Source organism: Psammomys obesus, unplaced genomic scaffold (genome assembly GCF_907164565.1).
Source record: "Psammomys obesus unplaced genomic scaffold, mPsaObe1.curated_primary_1811, whole genome shotgun sequence".
Lineage (NCBI taxonomy): Eukaryota > Metazoa > Chordata > Mammalia > Rodentia > Muridae > Psammomys > Psammomys obesus.
In genome coordinates this window covers 11,914,010-11,935,705 of record NW_026596046.1, presented here as the reverse complement: position 1 = coordinate 11,935,705, position 21,696 = coordinate 11,914,010, and the positions used below count along the sequence as shown (strand labels likewise).

General features: G+C 40.3%; 1 protein-coding gene across 1 annotated transcript in view; it reads left to right on the top strand.

Moving 5' to 3' along the window:
* Positions 1–21,696, top strand: part of Chd2 (chromodomain helicase DNA binding protein 2) — a 115,534-nt gene that overhangs the window by 72,979 nt on the left and 20,859 nt on the right. Inside the window, exons 26-34 of the mRNA XM_055623046.1 lie at positions 627–802; positions 4,140–4,181; positions 5,318–5,457; positions 13,655–13,793; positions 13,930–14,080; positions 15,109–15,231; positions 16,067–16,195; positions 17,357–17,497; positions 20,403–20,537. Coding sequence (XP_055479021.1) covers positions 627–802; positions 4,140–4,181; positions 5,318–5,457; positions 13,655–13,793; positions 13,930–14,080; positions 15,109–15,231; positions 16,067–16,195; positions 17,357–17,497; positions 20,403–20,537 — 1,176 coding nt within the window. The remainder of the gene's footprint in view (positions 1–626; positions 803–4,139; positions 4,182–5,317; positions 5,458–13,654; positions 13,794–13,929; positions 14,081–15,108; positions 15,232–16,066; positions 16,196–17,356; positions 17,498–20,402; positions 20,538–21,696) is intronic.

Sequence of the window (21,696 nt, the reverse complement as noted above, 5' to 3'; positions counted from 1 at the left end):
ATGCTCACAGTACTGGGTCTAAGTAGTACAAGATTACATGATTAACATAGGACTTCCACAGGCTGTACAGCTTGCTCAGCCTTTCACAAGCACCATTTGATAGAGTTTTCCCCCAGTATTATTGAACTAAGAAAAAAAAAAATTATTAACTATTGTTTGAAGCTATTAGGCTTGTCTGCTGTCACAGTAAATCAACATCACCACTTGTTAAGCTGTTACTACATGCCATACATAGTTCTGAATGCATTTGCATTTCCTGTTGCATTTATTGCTTGTGTAAACCCTGTCTCAAAGGGACTATCATTCTTTTATCTTCATTTCACGAAGAAGAAAAAAAAAAGACCAAGAAAAGTAATTAATTTTTGAGGAGTTACTATTTTATACTGCCTATCATGTATTTTATAGTATAAAAATTAACCAAATATTTTAAACTCAGTACACTTAATCATTGCAGAGTCACTAAAAGTATGACAGTTTTTCTTCCCTATTACCTGACATTTGTTTAAGGGAAAATAACTTGTCAGATATGTTGGGAAGTCTGAATGCTAACAAATAAGATGGGCTGATCTTATTTGTTCCTGGACCTGACACCTGCTAAAGTGAGGCTTTGCCTTATTCTTTTTCAGGCTCAGACAAATGACAGTGATTCTGATACTGAATCTAAGAGGCAAGCCCAGAGATCTTCTGCTTCCGAGAGTGAAACGGATGACTCTGATGATGATAAAAAGCCAAAGCGCAGAGGGCGCCCCCGAAGTGTGCGCAAAGACCTTGTGGAGGGCTTCACTGATGCTGAGATCCGAAGGTTGGTGGAGTTTCTGCTTTGTTGGAGCTTGTCTGGTAGTATGCCTTGGCCAGTGATCCTGACACGTATGACAGGGTAGGAAGAAAGTAACTGTGCAAGGAAGGCAGAGAAGGATCTGAGGTCTGCCCGTGAGATCCTGCAGTTTCCCAGATGTAGTCCTTCCTACCCTTAATCTGGAGTTTAGTTTTTGGTTGGTCTGGGTTATGGGGTTGAGGTAGGTCTCATGTAGACCCCCTGGCCTTGAGCTCCAGTGCAGATGAGGGTCACTTTGAAGTCCCTAACATCTGAGTGCCTGTATCACAGCCTCTTTTCCATCTTTTTATGTCCTCACTGTTTTCAGGAGGAAGTTTTCTAAGGGGAGGCTGATGTATACAGCACACATCTGTGTGTATAGTATGTGTAGAAGTAGCTATACTAGCTGTGCTGCCCTTGCTGTACCCATCCCTTTGAGGCCAGGTGCTAATGCATCCATGGTGGTTTGCTTGGATTCCTGCTCTAGGAGCCCACGAGACTTCTTTTGTCGGCTTGCCTTTTCTTACTGAAATCCGTTTTAGACACTGAGCTCACTTTTTGGACATTTGGAATGGAAAAGATGGTATTATTGTTTATCTTTTTATTTTGGTCTGCATTTTAAAATCTGACTCTCGTAGGCAGCCTGCAGTTAGATTATTAGCTTTACAAAATCTCCTCTGACAACCTTTTGCTTTGTCTTAATTCATCACGTGCAGTGCAGTGATTGTTTCTCGGTGTCCTGGGCTGTCTTTACTCCTTTATTTCTCCAGCGGTGCCTTTTGTGGTCAGTAGGCAGGGTTCAGTATACCATTCTAACTGCCTTTTTCTATTGCTCTTTTAGTTATCTTTTTGGTGGTTTCCATGGAAATTTGAAGTAATATCTAGATGCATAACAGCTTAATGTCAGTGGTTTATGAAAATCTGGCTGCAGTTACTCCTTCCTCTTTCTTCTATGCTCTTGTCACACAAATTTTTATACATTGGAAGGCCATCTACACAGTTTTATAAACCTGCTTCATTGGATTGCTTATGAAGGTTGATGGAAGAGTTCAACCAAAAATTCCTTGATACTGTTTTTATAGTTGCTAACACAGTGATCTTGTGGTACTTATTTCTTCATGTGGATTTGAAGTACTGTATAATGCCCTTGATACCTGCCTGAAGGGTTCTCACTCAGTGTTTTCTGTTGGGGTGTGTATGCTAATGATGAATTCTGTATTTTTTCCTATTTCTGGTAATATCATAGTTTCTTTTTTGTTTAACAATTTTTCATTCTTTTTTCTCTTCTGTTTAAGTTTTCTCCTATTGATCCTCTAATGATCCCTCCCCCATTTCAATTTTTGTACTTTTCAACTTCAGGATTCCCATTTGTCTCGTTTTAAAATTTTTTCCCTTTTCCTTTAAAATCTGTTCCTTTTCCTTCACACTCCTAGGATCAAACCCAAGGTTGTTTGCATGCTGAGGAAGTGCCCTACTATTGAACTGTCTCCCCTCTCCACCTCCCCAATTCTCTAATTTATATTTCTACTGATCATCTCTGTTTGGTGACTCTTTAATTCTTTAGTTATAACATGTGCATACTCACAGTAGCAGATTGATATCTTATAAGTCCAAGTTCCAGGCTATTTAAAGTAGTTTTCTTGATAGCCTTTGTCCTCATTCAATTCCCAGCACCTACCTATCAGCTTAGTGCTGTCTCTAACTCCAGTTCCAGCGCATCTGATTCCCTCTTCTGGCCTCTTTGTACAACAGGTATATAATACAAGGTTCACAGACATACATGCAGTCAAAACACCTGTATACATAACAATAATGACCATAATAAAGAAAAAAAGACAAACCTGACAATGTTACTTCATGTCAATATACCTTCTTTTCTGGAGATAGTCCTTCTGCTCTGCTTCAGATTGGCTTCACTCGCAGCTGTGTGCACAGGTGGCACAGTTAGCATTTATTTCTCAAGTTTATTCTGGCTGTAGGGAGAAGGGGTTGGAAATAAAGCAAGTAGTGACAGAAAGCCCCGTGCTCTTTTTGAGACTCAGGTGTTCACTTAAACATATGCTTCAGATGGGCTGTAGGCATTTGCATAAGTTCTAGGTTTTCTTTAGAGTTGATTTTGGCAGGTTTTGTTGATAGTTCTGTTATTTTTGTGTCACTGAAGATTATTATCACTGTTTTGAGTGCTGGATTAAACCCAGGACCTGGCGCAGGTAGCTCTATATACTCCTTATTTTAATTATTTATTTTTGAGTCAGGGTTTCTTTGTGTAGCCTCGGGTGTCCTGGACTCGCTTTATAGACCAGGCTGGTCTCAAACTCATAGATCTGACTGCCTCAGCCTCCCTGAGTGAGTGCTAGGATTAAAGGAATGTGCCACATGCCGGTCCTTATTGTCTTTAAGTCTTAAAGCCTAAACTACTTCAGACATAAAATACTTCATTTTATATTAAGGAGAAATGTAGGGTTGAGGGATAATCCTTGTATTCACTTTCATATTTAGTACTTTACTAAATTTTGTATGCAGATCCTTTGTTTTGTACTTTTGTTTAGCTACTTTCATATTCAGTCCTGTTGTCACACCTTAGTTCCTTGTCTCTTAGTCTCTTTCCTCACACTGTTACATAACTAGTTGATCATAGTAACGTGGCCTATCACAGCGATGCAAGGGATGTGTTGTGATCTTGCTTTTTACTGAGAGTGGTGGTGAAATAGTGATGGGGTGGTGGCTAGTGATCAGCGTGATTGAAGGTGGAGCCTGGAAGAAGAGATTGGAGGGTTGCCTGGAGACAGGGGTGGCCAAGAGGCCATAGTTTTCTAAATAGTTTTGTATAAGTTTTAAATTATATGTGTGTGTACATATGTATGATGAATATATATATATAATTATACATATAATTTATATATATATATAAAGTTCTAATTAATTAAAAAAGTATTTGACAGCCATAGAAATCTTATAGTTGTATCATTAACCATAAATAATGAAAAATATTGTTATTTCAGCTGAAAACTCAGCTGAAATGGGCTGAAATGGCCACTGAGTAATGAGTTTTATCATAGTTGAGCTGTTGTACCTAGTGTTCCTTCTAGTCGCAGTTCTTAGGTCCTGATCTGTCACTGAGAATAACCTTGGTATCTTCCTTGAATAGAGTTTGAGCACTTGTTAGAGTGGCCCATTCAGAAACACTCAGTATTCACTTATTAGATGCAGGGATTGTACCCCACTCTTGACAATTTGTGTGGCTCATACTTCATGATAAAATATTACAGAAATTTTACAGTTAATGCTTGTGGTTTTTAATTAATTTTGTTGCTCATATTCTTAGGTTCATCAAGGCTTATAAGAAGTTTGGTCTCCCTCTTGAAAGGTAAGACCAAGAATAGATCCTATCCTCTTTTTATTTATCTTTCCACCCAAGGGAGACACTGATACAATATTAATGTAATGGGTGAATGTCCTGTTTTGGAAAGGTGGCACAGGTGGTGGCTATAGACTGATCATTCAGAAGTTTTGTCTGAATGAGGAGGGAGATGAGGCCCGTGCATGCAGATTGCATGGTAAAGAGTAGAGGGATGGTCACAGGGCTCTGTTTGAAAATGCTGGTAGTTAGTTGTTCTTTGCTTTAGGAATGTAGGAGAAGAAAGGGTTCTTTGTGATTTGATGATCTAGTAATAGGATGTCGTGAAGATAATATAGTGAGCTTGTGTTACCTTGCAGGACTAACTTCAGAAAGTGTGAGTTGATGCTGTTCAAAGTACACATTTAGAGTTTGGCTTTCTAACAGAAGTGTCTGGATATTTCAGGTGCTTTAGTATCTTGCTTTATATGCAATCAATCATCAATCCATCCTTCAAACAAGAGTACTGATTTAAAGGACATGTCAGATCCCTGTCTCTTAGAAACTTCTGGGGCTGGTGGAAATTCCAAGTGTATGCTTTGGTTTTGCCATTTCCATTGGGAGAGGAAGTAATCCACCACAGTCATCTCTCTCTGGGACTGGTTGGACATCCAGTTGCAAAATTCTCATCTTTGAAGAAGTTAGTATAAAAGCCACTGGAAAAGTGGGTTTGTGGTCCTTTAGACAACCTGATTTTATTCAGTGGATTTATGTACTTGGTATGATGTAGAAGTAATTACCCTATGCTTCTAGGAGCATTGTCGTAGATAAAACAGGAGAAAAGAAAATGAACATCAAGAGGCAAACTCGTGTGTGCAATCTTTAGGAACCTCACATGCTAACAGTTGCAGACAACTCATTTGTAGACTAAGCTAATCTCAGATCTTTTTTCCTCTGGTGTTTAGGGTCACTTAATTTTGTGAGCTATCCCAAGGCAATTTTTGATGGGAAATGGTTGTGCTTTAGTTATTGTCAAAGGTTCTTATTGGTCTGGGACTGACATATACAGCAGGCATCTTTCAAGAGCCAACACTTATGACACCTAGCAGCATCCATGCAATGTTCAGAAAAGTGGGCACAGTGTCTTGGTCTTTCTTTTTTTTCAGGCTAGAGTGCATAGCACGTGATGCTGAGCTAGTGGATAAGTCTGTGGCAGACTTGAAACGGCTGGGGGAGCTGATTCATAATAGTTGTGTGTCAGCAATGCAGGAATATGAGGAACAACTGAAAGAAAATGCCAGTGAAGGTAAGTCAGCAAGTCTAATTCAGGGAGTCTTCCCTATCTGGTGCTCATATCTATCTACTCTGAAGTGAAGTGGCTTTACAAATGTATGTGATGAATATGTTGAAAGATTTCTTTGATGGTGCTGTGAAAAGATTAAACTTGGCTAAATGATGCAAAGACCTGAGGGGGCCAATGTATAATGGACACCTCCATATTTTGACTCTGAAGGATTATTATGAACTAAACACTAGGACATGTATATTTTTATGTTATGTCACTTGTAAGACATTTAGAGAATTAGCTGAAATATAAATACTGGATAAATAATATAAACATTTGGTTATATTAAGATTTTCATGGCAGTATAATTTATTGTAATTGGGTTGGACATATAATTTATTTCCTCTTACCAACCAGAAAAAATGTTTTTGCCTGATAGATTAATTCCTTTTCTGTTGCTGTGATAAAGGACCATGACTGAAACCAATTTCTGAAGGAATTTATTTTGGCTTATGGTTTAATTTATTTGGCTTAAGGTTTGTAGTAGTTAAGCATGGCAGCAAACTAAGCATGTTGGCAGAATCAGGAAGCCAAGAGCTTACATCCTCAAGCCTGAAGAGAGAGCAAACTGGAAGTAGGGCATGACCATATAATTTCAAAGCCCACACTCAGTGACATACTTCTACTAGCAAGTAAACCTACCAACTAAACCTCCCCAAACAGCGCCACCAACTGGAAACCAAGAGTTCAGATGTCCTATTCGGCAGAAACATTTCTCATTCAAACCACCACATTGTATTCCCTGGCCCTTACAGACTTGCTGCCATGTTATAATGCAAAATGCTTTAGTCCAATGTCAAAAGTCCCTGTAGTCTGTGACAATCTCAACATTGTTTAAATGTCCAAAGTCTTCCCTTTTAAGACTCAAGTTAATTTGTTAACTATAATGGAATATACAGCTGGATCAAGGAGATAGGGGAGAAGAATTCAGGCCATCAATATCCAGGGGGGAAAGCTGTGGTGGATGTTTTCTATACACACTGTTAACATTCATACTCAGACCTATAGGAAGACTTTGCCATAGCTCTTAGCCTCACATGGGGAAGGTTAGCCACTCCCAGGAGGCTGAGGCATTGTAGTCTTTGCCATGGCTGCAACCAGGTCAACGACACACATTTCCTCAGGACTTGACTCACTCAGGGCTTCCATCTGCTCGGCACAGAACAGAATACACATTACCATTCCAAAAGAGAGGAATGGGGCTATAGGACCCCCCCCCCCCCGGGCAAACACCAAATCTTCTAACTTCCACGTCCCACATCAGTGGCTCTTTGCTGTCTGTCATATACATATCTCTTTGGGGCTGTGTCTTCCCTGGGCACTTTCCTAGGCAGATATTTCATGGCAGAGCATTTCCCCAACATGTTGGAGTCTCCGTTACAATGTAGGATTCATGTTCACAGCTACACAGTGGCTTCTCACAGCCTAGAAAAGATCCCTGTGCCACATGCCTGTCTGGTTTCAGTGGCTATCTGAAATCATGGAGGAGGAATCATTAATCCCTTCACTCTTACATCCTTCATGTCTCTAAGCTAGTATCACATGGAGGACACTGCTGAATTTGCTTAGAATGGACCCTCCTGCGCCCGAACCATGTTAGTAGCAGCTTTGGTTTACACTTGCTTTCTAGGAGCAAAAACTCCTTAGGCTTTTTCTTTTCTCAAATTGGAAGCTTAGCTGGGTGGGCTCTTGCTCTGAGGCACATGTTGGTCCAACGCAGAGTAGGCCTGTCCTTAGTGGCGCTTACCCTTAACAATTAACAGCCTTTGTTTTAACACTTGCCTTGGCTGTAAACCTAAGATTCCTGACTCTCGTTTTCTCTCCACATAGTACATATTTTTCTGCTTACTTCTTCTTTTTCATCATAGACCTGAATAAATGTTGTCAATATTATACCTCAGCCTCAACATTATTTAGGCTTGAAAATTTTTCCAGCAAGAAATTAGTTTATTACTTGATGTAGAAACCAGACTGGCCTCAAACCTGAACATATCTGCCTCTGTTGTACCCAAATCACGATACCCCAAAAGACCACCACCAGGAGCAGTCCGTTGCAAACCACATGAGGATTTTTTTATTACAAATTACAAGCTGCAGCTCGGGCTCACATCCCCCACCACCGAAGCGGTGAGAGCCGAGAGCCCTGTGCTCAGGTTGGTTGGGGGATTTAAAGATTCTGGTCCCTCCCAGCATGCCCAAGGCAGGGGTGATTCCTGCCTGTCAAGCAACTATTGGTCAAAATTCTACATTGTGAAATGATTGGCTATAGGAAGGTCCCCAAACCATTAATGATCTGGTGTCCCTCCTTAGGGGGATGGGCCCATTTCCTAGCAACTATATCTCTAATGGGTGGGGAAAGAATGCAGTATGGAAGGTTCTTCCCCTCAGGGCATTACTGGACCTCACCCAGCTAGTTTAGGCCTTAAACTTTAATAATGGCTGATTTTTAATCTTTTGGTCTCTCACCTCCCTGCCTTTGCCAAGTACTAGGATTGAAGGCCTGTGCCACTCCTCCAGCTCTTTACTTTAAATTTACCCTTAGGGAAATTCTTAGGGCAGAGGACAGCCAGATTCTTGACAAAATATCCCACAAATGGCCTGTAGTACAGCTTCTAATATTGTTCCCCTCTGAAACCTTTTGAGTTGGGCCTCCATAGTCCACATTGCTTGCAACACTATGTCTTTTGGGCTCATAATAGAGCAGCAAATTTCTGCATATGGTGTTCAACAGTTTGAAAGTGTTCATATTCCTCTAAACACTAGCATGGTCAGGCTTTTCACAGTAACAGCCCACATGCTGGCACCAGTTTTGTTCCTAGTTTGCTTCTCTGTTGCATGATGAAACACTGACCAAAATTATATTGGGGAGGAATGGATTTACTGTATTTTATAAGTTAGAGTTCATTATCAAGGGAAATTAGGGAAGCAACTCAAGCAGGAGCAGAGGCAGGAGCCGCGGATACGGAAACACTGTTTACTGCCTTGCTTTCCATGGCTTCCTCTGCAAAATTAATGCTACATTTTTTTCCCGTTACCTATTCTAACTCCCAAATAATAGACACAGTGACCTATTAGATTTATTAATAAGCTTAAAGTCACTACAGCTGGGCAGATATTGATCTAACCTATCTGTACTAGCCTGGCTACTTCCCAGCCACATGCCCCATCATACTTGCCTTCTTAGTCTTGCTTTGGCTGTTTCTGTTCTGTCTTTGTCCTCTTGGTGATTTCCTCATGGCAACCTTACTCATGGCAACCTCCTCCTTACTCTCCCTTCTCCTTCCTCTCTCTCTTTCTCTCAGCTCCTCCTGGGAAATAGGAAAGCTGAGAGCTGGACTTTCCTATTTGCCCAGCCATTGGCTGTTCAGCCTTTTATTAACCAATCAGAGGTAATTGGGGAGTTTATTCTTTATACAACTTTGATACAGGAGATTCTTCAATAATCATGACAATGCCCATGGATTGCAACCTGATCTTGGGAAACAGAAATCAGCATCTGAATACACAACCTTCAACATTCCTCAGCTTCCCTTCTTATATAACCCAGGAACACCGTCCCTGGGCTGCTATCATCCTAAGTGTACTGGGCCCTCAATCATTAATCAGGAAAATGTTCCAGTACTCAGGAGGCAGAGGCAGTTGGAACTCTGAGTTTGAGGCCACCTTGTCTGCAGAGCAAGTTCTAGGACAGCCAAGGCTACACAGAGAAACTCTGTCTCAATAAAAAAAGAAAAAGAGAAAAGAAAATTCCCCGAGACAGGCCAGTCTGATAGAGGTAACCACTCACTTGATGTTCTTCCCAGATGACTCTAGCATGCATCCTGGCATACATTAACTAGTATGCTAGCCTTTGGAAGAACAGATAGAGTGGTTTTCGCCCTCAGAAATGCTGGTGTTGTCATGGGTTCCTAGGCCTTGTCTGTCTGGGTCACTTACCCAATTCTTTTCTTACTCTTGGCTCTGCTCTGTAGCACCACCATTTGGCAGCTCTCCAGTGGGGAGTTCAGGGTCAGGAGTCAGCTAGTTGCCTGAAGTCCCATTCTGCCTTTTCTTAGTTATAATACCCTAGGGCAAATTACATGCCCTTGATGATTAATACTTCTTTACATTGCAGTGGTTGTCAAGAGTCTGGCTTCTAGTGTAAGCTGTTCTTATTAAGTAAAGAAACAAATATTTATTTATTTACTCTGAGTCTTGCTTTTAAGGGTATTTTAGAAATTATCAAAATTTAAAAACATTTCAGATACAGTGAAACCATTTTAGTTACTTTCCCCTTTTGTAAAAGAAATATGATAGTTTGAATATGATAGTGACTTGATATGTGCTTTTATAACATTCAAAGACTTCTAGAAATAAGTTTACTTTATTTTTGTTGTATTTTTGAGGTCCAGGCTGCTCATGAACTCACTATGTAGACAGGCTGACCTTTCCTCTAACTTAGTGTTGGGATTTCAGGAGTGTACTGCCATACCTGGTTTTACATAGTACAAGAGATCTGACCTGGCATTTCAAGCACAGTATGAGCTGAGAACTTAAAAGTAATTATTTAAAAGAACAGATATTTGTTTCATATTTTTAAAATGTACAAACTTACTTGTTAACAAGTTTCTGTGAGAATATAATGGACACCATCTTGTTAACTCCTCCTTATTGCCTTCCCCGGCCACTCCTGCTGACTTCTGAATGAGCTCCCCTTCTACATAACTGGATGAGTTTAATCAGGTCGTTTGTGTGAACATACAGGCTTCTTTAGAAGAGCATCAGCATCAGCAGTGGCTGTACCACTAAAGAGAACAGTTTCCCTTCTCCCAAGAACCATTAACTGCCAGTAGCTCCTTCAGGGGCCTGGGATGGGGGTCTTAGAAGCTCCTCTCATAACTGTGATTGACTGCCGATAACCATAGCATGCAGGTGACCACAGCTGATTTGAGTTCAGAAGACTGTTGTTATAACGGGGCTCTTCCCTGTTCCCCAGCTCTTAACGTTCCCCAGCTTTTAACGTTCTTTTTACCTGCCTCTTCTCCTGTGTTCTCTGAGCTGTGAGTCCTATTCAGGGCTGAACACTCAATACTCACTCAGTCTCAGCACTTTGACCAGTTATGAGTCTCCTCTTTAAGCATTGCTCACTTCAACCAGAAGATTCTTTGGCCAAAGCTGAGTAGCACTAATGTATGGGTAAAAATGTAAAAATTTGAAAGGCAGTTTGACACTGTCTAGCAAAACTACAGTAGTAAGAGTTTCTAGGATCTATTACCAACCCAGACATGGGCTGTTGACCAGGTTTATAATAGCAGCATGAATTTCGTCCTGGAAGAGGTTTCAGATTGAGTCAGAAAGCATTTGTGCAACCCTTATAAACCCTGTTGTACTAGTGGCTGTTGCCATTTCCTAAACACAAGTCGAAGACAGTATACCGTGCATAGGTGCATTGTTCTGTTTTTTTGTTTGTTTGTTTGCTTTTTTGTTTTTGTTGTTGTTGTTCTGTTTTCGTCTCATTTCCATTTTGGAGATTTCCTCCCTATTACAGCCCCATGTCCTATATTTCTTATACATGTTCTTTTTCTTCTTATGTCTTATTGCTTCTTCTTGACATTGATTTACTTCCCTTGAACTTCTGTTTGCTGTATGTAGCATATTTTGAAGCCAGACTGATATTTCCATTTCTGGCATAAGAATATATTATTATTATTATTATTATTATTATTATTATTATTATTATTATTATTATTATTTTATGCCAGTACCATGCCATTTTTATTAATGTTGCTCTATAGTACAGCTTGAATTCTGGGGTGAAGATACCTCCAGAAGATCTTTTATTGTACAGGATTAAGAGAATTGATTTTACTCTTAAAATATGTTAACATAATTATGTACCTATTTTCCCCACATTGTATACATACATTTCCAAATATCAATATTAATTGTGTGTGTGTGTTCAGAGACAGGATCTCTCTGTGTAGCCCTGGAGGCCTTGAACTTTCAGGGATCCATGTACTTCTACATCCTGATCACTGAGAATAAAGGTGTGTGTTACCATGCCTGTCCTTCAATATTAACCTTATTGTTTGATAAGAATTCCAAACGCAAAGCTTTATTTCTTCACCTGTCTTTTTGTTTGTAGAATACATGTCACTTTTGAAATTGTTCTTTTCTGTGTGTGATTGTGTCATCAACTGAATTCAGACTATCTTTTTTTATTTTTAGGGATCACCTTTCACATTTTGATTGAAATAGCTGCCTGCCTGCCTGCTTTTCTTTCCTACCTTTCTTGAAAGGGTCTTGCTCTGTAGTCCTGGTTTGTCAGGTGTTCACTGTAGCTCAAGCTGGCATCAGAATTCTGGCAGTCCTTTTACTCAGCCTCTCCAGTGCTATCATTGCAATAGTACCACGCTTGATTTAGTGTTGTTATTTTTTTCAGTGATGTAAACTGTTTACATGGAAATAATTCAAAGTCAAAACCATAGAACACAAATTATATAGATTTTTTTTTTTTAATAGATCTTTCATCATCATTTTTCCATTTGTGTGTGCTTCCTTCCTCTTAGGCCACTGTTTCTGTTAATTTTGAATTTATTGTATTACTTGTTTGAGAAAATCTAACCAAGGGTATATTTCTGTCCATATAAAGAAGGGAATGTAGTCCATGTGTCCTGCACAGTGTGCCATGTAGCTGTGCTCTTCCTTTTCTACCTCATCTTCTCTGTCCCTTAGTTCTAAGTATCTGAGTCGTTCTCAATCTTTTGCTGTCATCAAAGAAGTTACAATAAATAAATAAATAAATAAATAAATAAATAAATAAATAAATAAATATGCTCTACCAAATAATTCTACGTTATATCTCTACCAAAATATATTTAAGATAGATTTCTAGAAGTGGGACTGTAGGGTCGTGGGTAAATGTATGGGCTTTTACATTGCTTTGGTATGACCAGATTCTCCTGTGTGGGTCTGGTACTACCAACAAGATGTTTGGTAGAGCCTATTGGAAAGCCTCACAAAAAGAATGTATTGTTAACTGTTTTTGTTGTTGTTTGTTTGTTTGTGAGACAGGTTGTCTCTAGGTAGTCCAGGTTGTTTTGGAACTCCCTATGTAGATCAGGCTATCCAAGAACTCACTGTATAGACCAGGCTATCTTGGAACTCACAGAGGTCTACTAGCTTCTGCCTGCTGAGTGCTGGGACTAAAGGCCTGTACCAGATACCTGGCAAATGTTTGGAGTTTTCCTAGCTTAACAGGGGAGAAAGGATCTCATTTTTCTTTTAGTAAATGAGGTTGTGTCTTTTAAGATAGATGTTTATGTGTTGTTTTATTTATTTTTCTACTGAGAACCATCTTTGTTCTTACAAAAAAAAAAGTGTCTTGATTATTTTGTAGTTTCCAACTTAGCTCTGGTTAGAGTGATTTTATTTTTAATGTAGATTAATTATGATTCCCACTATTTCTGACATGAACTCAATGGCGGGCTCTTTGATCCCCACCTCCTGGAGGGAGGAGCAGCCCTGCTAAGCCACAGAAGACTTTTTAGCCAGTCCTGAAGATACCTATTAAACCAGGGTCAGATGGAAGGGGAGGAGGTTCTCCCCTGTCAGTGGACTTGGAAAGGGGCAGGGAGGAGATGAGGGAGGGAGGGAGGGAATGAGGGAGCAGGATACAGCTGGGATACAATATTAATAAACTGTAACTAATATTAAAAAAAGAAAATAAATATAAAAAAAATTATGATTCCCAGTATAGTTGAGAGTAGCCTTTTCAAGCCATCTGTGATGGCCAATCTTTAGTACTTTAGCGTGTTAGCTGTTAACATGAGCTCATACTTTTCCAGAAAGTAGTGACTAAAGACAACTGAGTCATGTAAAGCACTTATTTTTACTGTGTCTAAAATGTCAACGTTAATAGGTCTTTAGAATCTTGTTTACTAAGTTTACACTAAGAAGTAGAAACAGGAATATAATGGGTATAAATATCTATATATATTTTAAAGCTCTAAATGTTAAAATATTGCTTATATTTATTTTATAAACATTAGTTGAAGACAATTTCTCTTATAAATTCTGATGAGCTAATAATATGCTAGAGTCTCTGGAGAGAAAGTAAGTCAGAGTTTGGTGATAGACAGCCTTTTCACTTAAGGAATGTAAAATTTGTAACCATTAGGAAAAGGACCAGGCAAGAGGAGAGGCCCAACAATCAAGATCTCTGGGGTTCAGGTTAACGTGAAGTCCATTATCCAACACGAAGAAGAGTTTGAGATGCTACATAAATCTATTCCTGTGGACCCTGAGGAAAAAAAAAAGTGAGTGTCTTTACCGTGTACCCACATGGCTGACTGGACCTGGAATGAGGTTAGAGCTGTGTGTGGTTGGATTATGCTTCTTAAACATACTGGAAAGGCCCCCTCTTCTCAGGCCCTCGTTTTTGAACCCCTGTAGATACTGCTTAACCTGCCGGGTCAAAGCGGCACATTTCGACGTTGAATGGGGTGTGGAAGATGATTCTCGTCTGTTGCTTGGAATCTATGAACATGGCTATGGAAATTGGGAGCAAATTAAGACAGACCCAGAGCTAAAACTAACTGATAAAGTGAGTAGCTGCAGTACTGGAGAGTTCTGGAAGATCTGTTGTGTAACATTTTTGTATTGGTGATTTATCTTTAACTGCTTTCAAAAGGGGGGTTTCTTTATTCTTGGGAAGTTACCATTTTTAGTGGACTGTGGCGTGTTTCTTAGATGATGATAAAAGGAAAGGCAACAGCCAGGGGAAGTTATAGGAGAAATCTTAAAATTCTGCTACTTACTACAGGCCAAATCTCATTACAGCAAATACCAGGGTCAGTTTGCTGGGACTGAAACCATTTCTAGGCCTTACTTGTTGGCCCATTGTTTAACATTGTGTTCAGTTCTGCTGAGAGAGAATGATTGTCACCTTGGTATTGTTGTAATGAAATTGAACGGTCATGTGCTTCTCCCACAAAAACTGAGCCTCCCACCCTATCTCTTCCATGTAACAAGGCCGTGCTTATAGTTGTAAGCAAGGGCAGCTGGTCCTAGCTGTGCTTTGTCCTGGCACATTAAACACTGCTCATCCCATCTGGGTTTAGGAGGGTGACAGCACCCTATTAAAGGCACTGGGACCAAATCCAGTCTCGCCAGAGAGGCCCAGCTGCAGTAGATGGAACAGACCATGTCCTGGCATAGCTCAGTGCTCTCCGGCAATGCTCTAAGAAGCATTTTCAATCTAAAACGAAGCTTTAACCTAGCTCCAGGGATTCCCTGCTCCTGGAAGGAGGAAATTCACGACGGCTGGGATGCTCTAGCAGATGAAGCCACAAGCCCCTCCTACCTGAGTTGTTCTACCCTGTTAACAGCACAGGTAGGAGCCAGTGGGAGAGCTGGATTTCTCCATCCCATTTTGTAAAATGAGAATGGCTCATGAGGGATTTTCAGTGACTGGGAGCTATGGACATGAGAATAGGTTCTGAGGCTTTAATCTGTGTTTCGGGTGGTTGGGAGGGAAAGGACTGTGCTGAGTTCTTTGTTGTCTCTGTTAATCCTGATTCACTAACCAGGCTGTGGGTGGTGGCGGGTGCTTGTCTTCCTTTCCTATTGAAGATTCTACCAGTAGAGACAGATAAAAAGCCTCAGGGGAAGCAGCTGCAGACCCGAGTGGACTACTTGCTGAAGCTGCTGAGGAAGGGTCTGGAGAAGAAGGGCACCGTGACCAGCGAGGAAGAGGTGAGTGAGTGAGTACGCTGCCAGCTGGCTTTCCCCTAGGGGAGCCTGTAACCCTGCAGAGCTAAGGAGGGAAAGAGATGTCCTTCCTGGACACTGCACAGCATCCTACCTTCTCATGGGCAGACACTGCTCATGAGGTTTCATAGGACAGATTGGCTGCTAAGAACAAAGTGTTCATTTAGTAATTGAACTCAGTATCTTGTCACCTTTCTTAAAGTCTCACTCAAGTATTGCACCAGAATATTCTTCATCTCTTTGGACTGGCTGTGGTCCAGACCTGCCCTTACTCTCTCCTATTCTGTGTCCTCAGTTGAGGACATAGTTCCCATATTTTGGTATCTGACTGGGATGTTGTGATAATGGAATCCAGGAGTAGTCAGTTGGATTCCATACTTAATTTCAGAAACTGGACTTTATAGCACTTGCTCACTGAAAAATACCAAGTTGCTATTGAATTCATTGGTAGTTTCTCTTCTTTACTGCCCCAGGATGAAAAGTCAGAGAAGATGAGAAAATGAAATCTAGGTTATGTTTGTGCTACAGCCTTTGTATGGGTGTGTTGCTTAGGTGCTCCTTAGCTGGGTTGTGTGTGTGTGTGTGTGTGTATGTGTGTGTGTGTGTAATAAATAAGACTTAAATGAAAAAAAAAAATCACTGTATTGCCATTTGTTCCTTTTACACAGTGGTATTTTAAGTACATAGTATCACTCTGTAGATGGTATGGTGAGAATATAATCTGTGATATATTAAGTTCTAGAGACAAGTTAGATCATGTGTCTTGGTCATGCTGTTGGGTGGAGCTGATTTGTAATTTTATTGTACTTTTATTTTCTAGGCCAAACTAAAGAAACGGAAGCCTCGAGTAAAGAAGGAAAACAAAGCGCCTAGGCTGAAGGATGAGCATGGGCTTGAGCTGTCATCTCCTAGACACTCAGACAACCCATCAGAAGAGGGAGAAGTGAAGGTATGGGTCTGGGTGAAGTCATGTAATGTATTTGTTTACATATAGAATAGGTAAAATACCAATGTAATTGTTTATATTTACCCAATCTGTGAAAGAAAAATAGTTGTGTCTTAGTCACTGTTCTATTGCTGTGAAGAGACACTATGAACATGGCAGCTCACAGGAAAGAAAACATTTACTTGAGGGATTGCTTGAAAGAGAGCATGGTAGCAGGTCATAACCATGGTGTTGGAGAAGTAGCTGAGAGCTACATCCTGATCCACAGCTAGAGAGAAAGGGGGGTTTGGCATGGGCTTTTGAAACTTTTGTACCCCCATTGGTACACCTCCGCCAACAAGGTTGCATTTCCTGATCTTTCTATTTTTATCAGAAATTCCGGTCCTGGTGACTAAGCATTCAAATATACGAGCCTGTGGGGGCCATTCTTATTCAAACCTCCACTATAGTTATATTATAATATATCTTATATGATAAAGCAATTAAGATTTATATTCTAATGCAATTCAGGTCCTCTGGAGGTTAGCCAATGTTAGGTTTAGCCAATGGCTTGCCAAATTTGTAACCCACTCTGAAGAAAGAAGTACAGTGTAATTCAGTGAGTGACAATTCCGTAAGATTTTATTCTGTTGTTCTGAGTGTAATGCTTTGATGGTGGCTCCAGGAGGCCCCCCAGTGATTATAGGGACTAACAAAGATTTGAATACATGTTCATGAATTCAGGTACTAACATCCTCCTCTGTTACTAGCTGACTGTGGACAGCTGTAGTGTTTTCTTTGGTTTTCAGTTTTTTCTGTTTGTGGGGTAGGAACAATAAAGTAATTGTTTTAGGGGTATGGTGGCTCTCTGGTTCTAACTCAGGGCCTTATGCACACTAGACAAGTGCCTTATGCACACTAGACAAGTGCTCTTCTGCTGAGTTAAACTCCATCTGGCCCATGCCTTAGAGAATTGCTTTGAGAATTAGATCAGAGGATGTAATGGTGTCTGCCTGTGCAAGTCTAATGGATTGCGAGTTCTGTGAGTGAATGCTGTTAGGCTCTGATTGGAAACAACTTAAGTTTAGACACAGTGGTGAACCATTGGGCCAGTGCTGCTTCCTTTGGAAACAAATTAGGAAGCTGAAGCCTGAAAACAATCCTTTGTTGTTTTCTGTTTCCCAGGATGAAGGCTTAGAAAAAAGTCCAACGAAAAAAAAGCAGAAGAAGAAAGAGAACAAGGAGAACAAAGAGAAACCAGTGAGTTCTCGGAAGGACAGGGAAGGAGACAAAGAAAGAAAAAAGTCCAAGGAGAAGAAAGAGAAGGTATCCAACATTTAAGAGCCTTTGAAATTCTGTTAAGAGTTCAAATAACATGAGGCACAATCCCTGGGATAACTTCTTTGAGTATATCCAGGAAGGAAGGTTGGGGCTGTGCAAGGGTACTGCACCCTTCTTACAGGAAAGGGAAACTAGGCAGTATTTGAGCTTTTCTAGTGTAGAAGACCTTTGTTAGATCTGTCATTACATATCTGGGCAGAGATATTTGGAATGAGATGAGGTTCGGGTTCTTAGATTATAAATGTCGGAAGAATACAATCTCCACACTGTTCAGGTTATTTGAAGGCTTTAGGATTCAAACCAGATACTACATATCGTCAACAGCCACTGGAGTGGGTTTGACCAAAAGCCTTCATGTTGGGAGTTTCATGAAGTTCATTCCAAACCATAGAGTTGATACAGTTCAGTTACCTGCTTGGTGAGGAGTGAACAGAGATGTTTGTAACCCTTAACCATCGCTTCAAGCAAGTCACGGCTATAATTCTGCCATCTATTGACATCTCAACTTTTTAAAAATTTTAATTAAGTTTTTTGTGTATGGATGCTTTGCTTGCATGAATGTCTGCGTACCATATGTATACCTGGTGCCTGAAGAAGCCAAAAGAAGGCATTTGTTCTTTTGGAACTGGAGTTACAGATGTTTGTGAGCTACCATGAGAGTTCTGGGACTGGATCTCAGGTCCTTAAGAAGAGCAGCCAGTATTCACAACCATGAGTCACCTCTCCAGCCCTTGACGTCTTAATTTGTTGATGAGACTTTTGTAAATTTCCCCTTGGAATATAGTATAAACATAAGGATATTGGTCAGCTGATACCATTGGGTAACCTCTTCTCTCTATATAATAGTATATTACAAGCTACCTTACCACCAAGGAACAGGTGTTGAAGTCATTTTTAATTGATAAGGCAGATTCTATTTGGCTGTTGTGTAGTGGAAGCTATTTAAGTCACATACTAAAATTGCTTTCCAGTTTTTAATGTTAGAAACTATCCTGTAGTTAAGAGCATTTGCTGTTCTTGCAGAGGACCTGGGTTCAGTTACCAGCCCCCCACCCCCCATGTGGTGGGTTCAGTTAGCAGCTTCCATCTGTGGCTCATTCTGTCTTTACCTTTGTGTAGCTTATTCTCTCATTCAACCTCTCTCTGTAAAACAATCCTGGTAAAATTGCCTCCTCTCTCTCTCTCTGCATTGCCCTTCAGGTAGCTTCCTTTTCTTCTCTCTTGTGATGTCAGGTGTATCCTAGTCTGTCCAATATTTCTCTGGCTCATCATTTTTTCTGCAGTTCTATTAGACATCGCTTTCAAACATGGGTGCTTTCTTTTACACACTAACTTTAAAAAACTTCATAGTTTGGGATTAAAGGCATGAGCCTCCACGCCTGGACCTAAGCTTTTCTTTACCTTAAACTTGTTCTGTACTGGGCTGGCCTTGAGGTCGCACTTTTACTTGCCTCTGTCTGCTGGATTAAAGCTGTGTCTGTATTCCAGCCAGATCACATAGACCTAAGAGGTCTTTGGATATGATCTCTTGACAGAGCAGTCATGTTTTGAATTAAAATTCCTGTATAGTTGTTTGTTTTCTTTTTGAGGCAGGGTTTCACTGCATAACCCTGGCTGGCCTAGAACTCTTAGAGCTCTACCCACCTCTAATTTTTCTGTGTTGAGATTAAAGGCATATGTCACAGCTTGGCAGGGTTACATTTTTTCATGTTACTTCAGGTGGCTTTTTTCTCCCTAGCCTAATGCATTTTCTATCTCATGAAGACATTACTGATACTGCTGACATCTCCTGAACAGATTACTCTTTCCTGTTTCCATTCCTCATATAACTACTAATATGAAGTTGATATGATACCATGCTATCTGTGTTTTTGTAATATTTGTTTTAAAAATATTTATTTTTATGTTTATGTTTATGTGTCTGTGTCTGAGTATATGTATGTGAACCACACACAGGCAGGAGTTTACAGAGGTGTCAGATCCCCTGGAACTTGAATTATAGACTTTTGTGAGCCTCCATGTAGGTGCTGGGAACTATACTAGGAGCCACTGTAAGAGCAAGCATTTTTAACTGTTGAACATTTCTGCAGACACCCCTCATGCTTTAAAAAAACCTTGTAGTTTACCTATATCATATAATTAATAAACAATAGATTCTAAACATTTTGTTTTTCCTAAGTAAGGTCAGTGTGTGTGTGTGTGTGTGTGTGTGTGTGTGTGTGTGTGTGTATGTGTGTGTGTGTGTGTGTGTTCCTCTGAAGCTTTTCAGTCTACATAATTGTGGTCTCCATACTCATTCTTCTTGACTTCTTCTGGCATTTACAGTTACTCGCTTGATACAGATTCCTTGATCAAAGGGTAGCTGTTAGTAAAGATTTCTTCATGCTATTCTGGGGTTCTATGTAGATTCTTAGTCTCTTCGTGATATTTTTGTAAATTACACTGATAAACTTGATTTAGTACCTTTACAGACAGAACTATAGTATGTATAGTATAATTCGGCTTTTAATCCTGTAGGTTTGTGTAAAATGAGGCCACCGTATTTACTTGCTCTAGCAAAGCACCATAGGTAAGAAGTTTGGATTGTAGGGCTGTAGAGGTACTCAGTGGTTACGAGCTTGCTGTTCTTTCAGGGGACCCAGATTCTGTTCCTAGTGCCCACATGATGGTTCACAATGTCTGTGACTCTCAGTGCCTGGGGAACTGGCACCCTCGTATGGCTTCTGCAGGTTCATGCACATGTGTAGTACATAAACTCATCCAAACCCACATGTTCACATAAGAACACCACCACTACCCAATAAAACAAAGTAAAACAAGCTGAAAAAGAAGTTTGTCCAGACTTCAAGATTATATAAATGATGATGACTCTTTGTAACTCTTTTGAAAGGTTAAAGGTGGTGATGCCAAGTCTTCAAGTAAATCAAAGCGCTCTCAGGGTCCTGTGCACATTACAGCAGGAAGTGAACCTGTTCCCATTGGGGAGGATGAAGATGATGATCTGGACCAGGAAACCTTCAGCATTGTAAGTCTTGAAATAGAGGGTGCTGATGTGCCTCACAGTGCTTGTTGTACTCTGCCCTTCACAGGTGCAGCCATAGAGCCTCAGTTGCTGTGAACATTCCTGTGTTGCTTTGGAAGCTTACTTTTTATTATGTTTGCATACTGTTATTTTGAACCAGTTTAGTAGGATATCTTGTATTCTTGCTTTTGAGTGTATGTGTGGGCCTGCATGAGTCACAGACATTGTGAACCATATGGGTGCTAGGAACCGAACTTGGGTCCTCTGGAAGACCACACCTGTGCAGGAACCTGCAAAGTTGAGGGTGGTTCTCAGAGGCATTTGGGAAATAGAAATGTGCTGGATGGGAAACAGAATATTTAGAGACCACATCTCAAAGAGAAGATTTCCTGTTCTTCTTTAGTCTGTTGTTAGTAGTATCAGTGTCGAGGCTGAATAATAATTGTGTAGATGGGAACTCCTTGAATCATGGTGCTCCTATTATAGGGTATAGAGGAGAGAGAATGGATACTGTGGAGGTTCAGTAAAAAGGGAATCTGATGTAGGTAGGAAGGCCTAGTGAGTAACATTTGAAGTGGGTTATGAAGGAAGTGTAAAAAGTAGTGTGAGAAGAGCAGAGGGACAAACATGCCAAAGTGTTAGGAGCATGCATGATGCATTTGAGGACATGGTAGTGGCTCCTGTGGCTAGAGTGGTGGCTTGAGACATGCCAACTGGTGAAGAGGAGGCTGTGGTTAATGTTAGACGTGAAGCTCTGCACCATACCTGCTTCCATTCTGTGGAGCTAAGAGCTGGACCAGGAAATGCAGCTATTTCCTCAGGGGAGCATGGGAAAGTGCTGCCGTCCTCTATCTGTTCCACAACTCTCTGTTCTCTTTCCAAACCTCCACAAGTCATGGCTACTTCAACAACTCTTTCAGGCTAAAGACAAAGCTTTCTTCTTTGAAAGAAGAAATGTTTTTGTCCCGGGATGACAAAGGAGAGGAGACTATTGACCCAGTTCTATGAGGTCTTATGACCTTTCTCTGTAGACTCTAAAACCTACTTTCATATGCCTTTGTTTTTCTTTGCAGTTATGTCAGTTTTCTTAATTTCTTTTCTCTTCTGTGAGCATTATGTATTATATATAGTTCATTTAGGTACTGGAAACATATCAATAAAT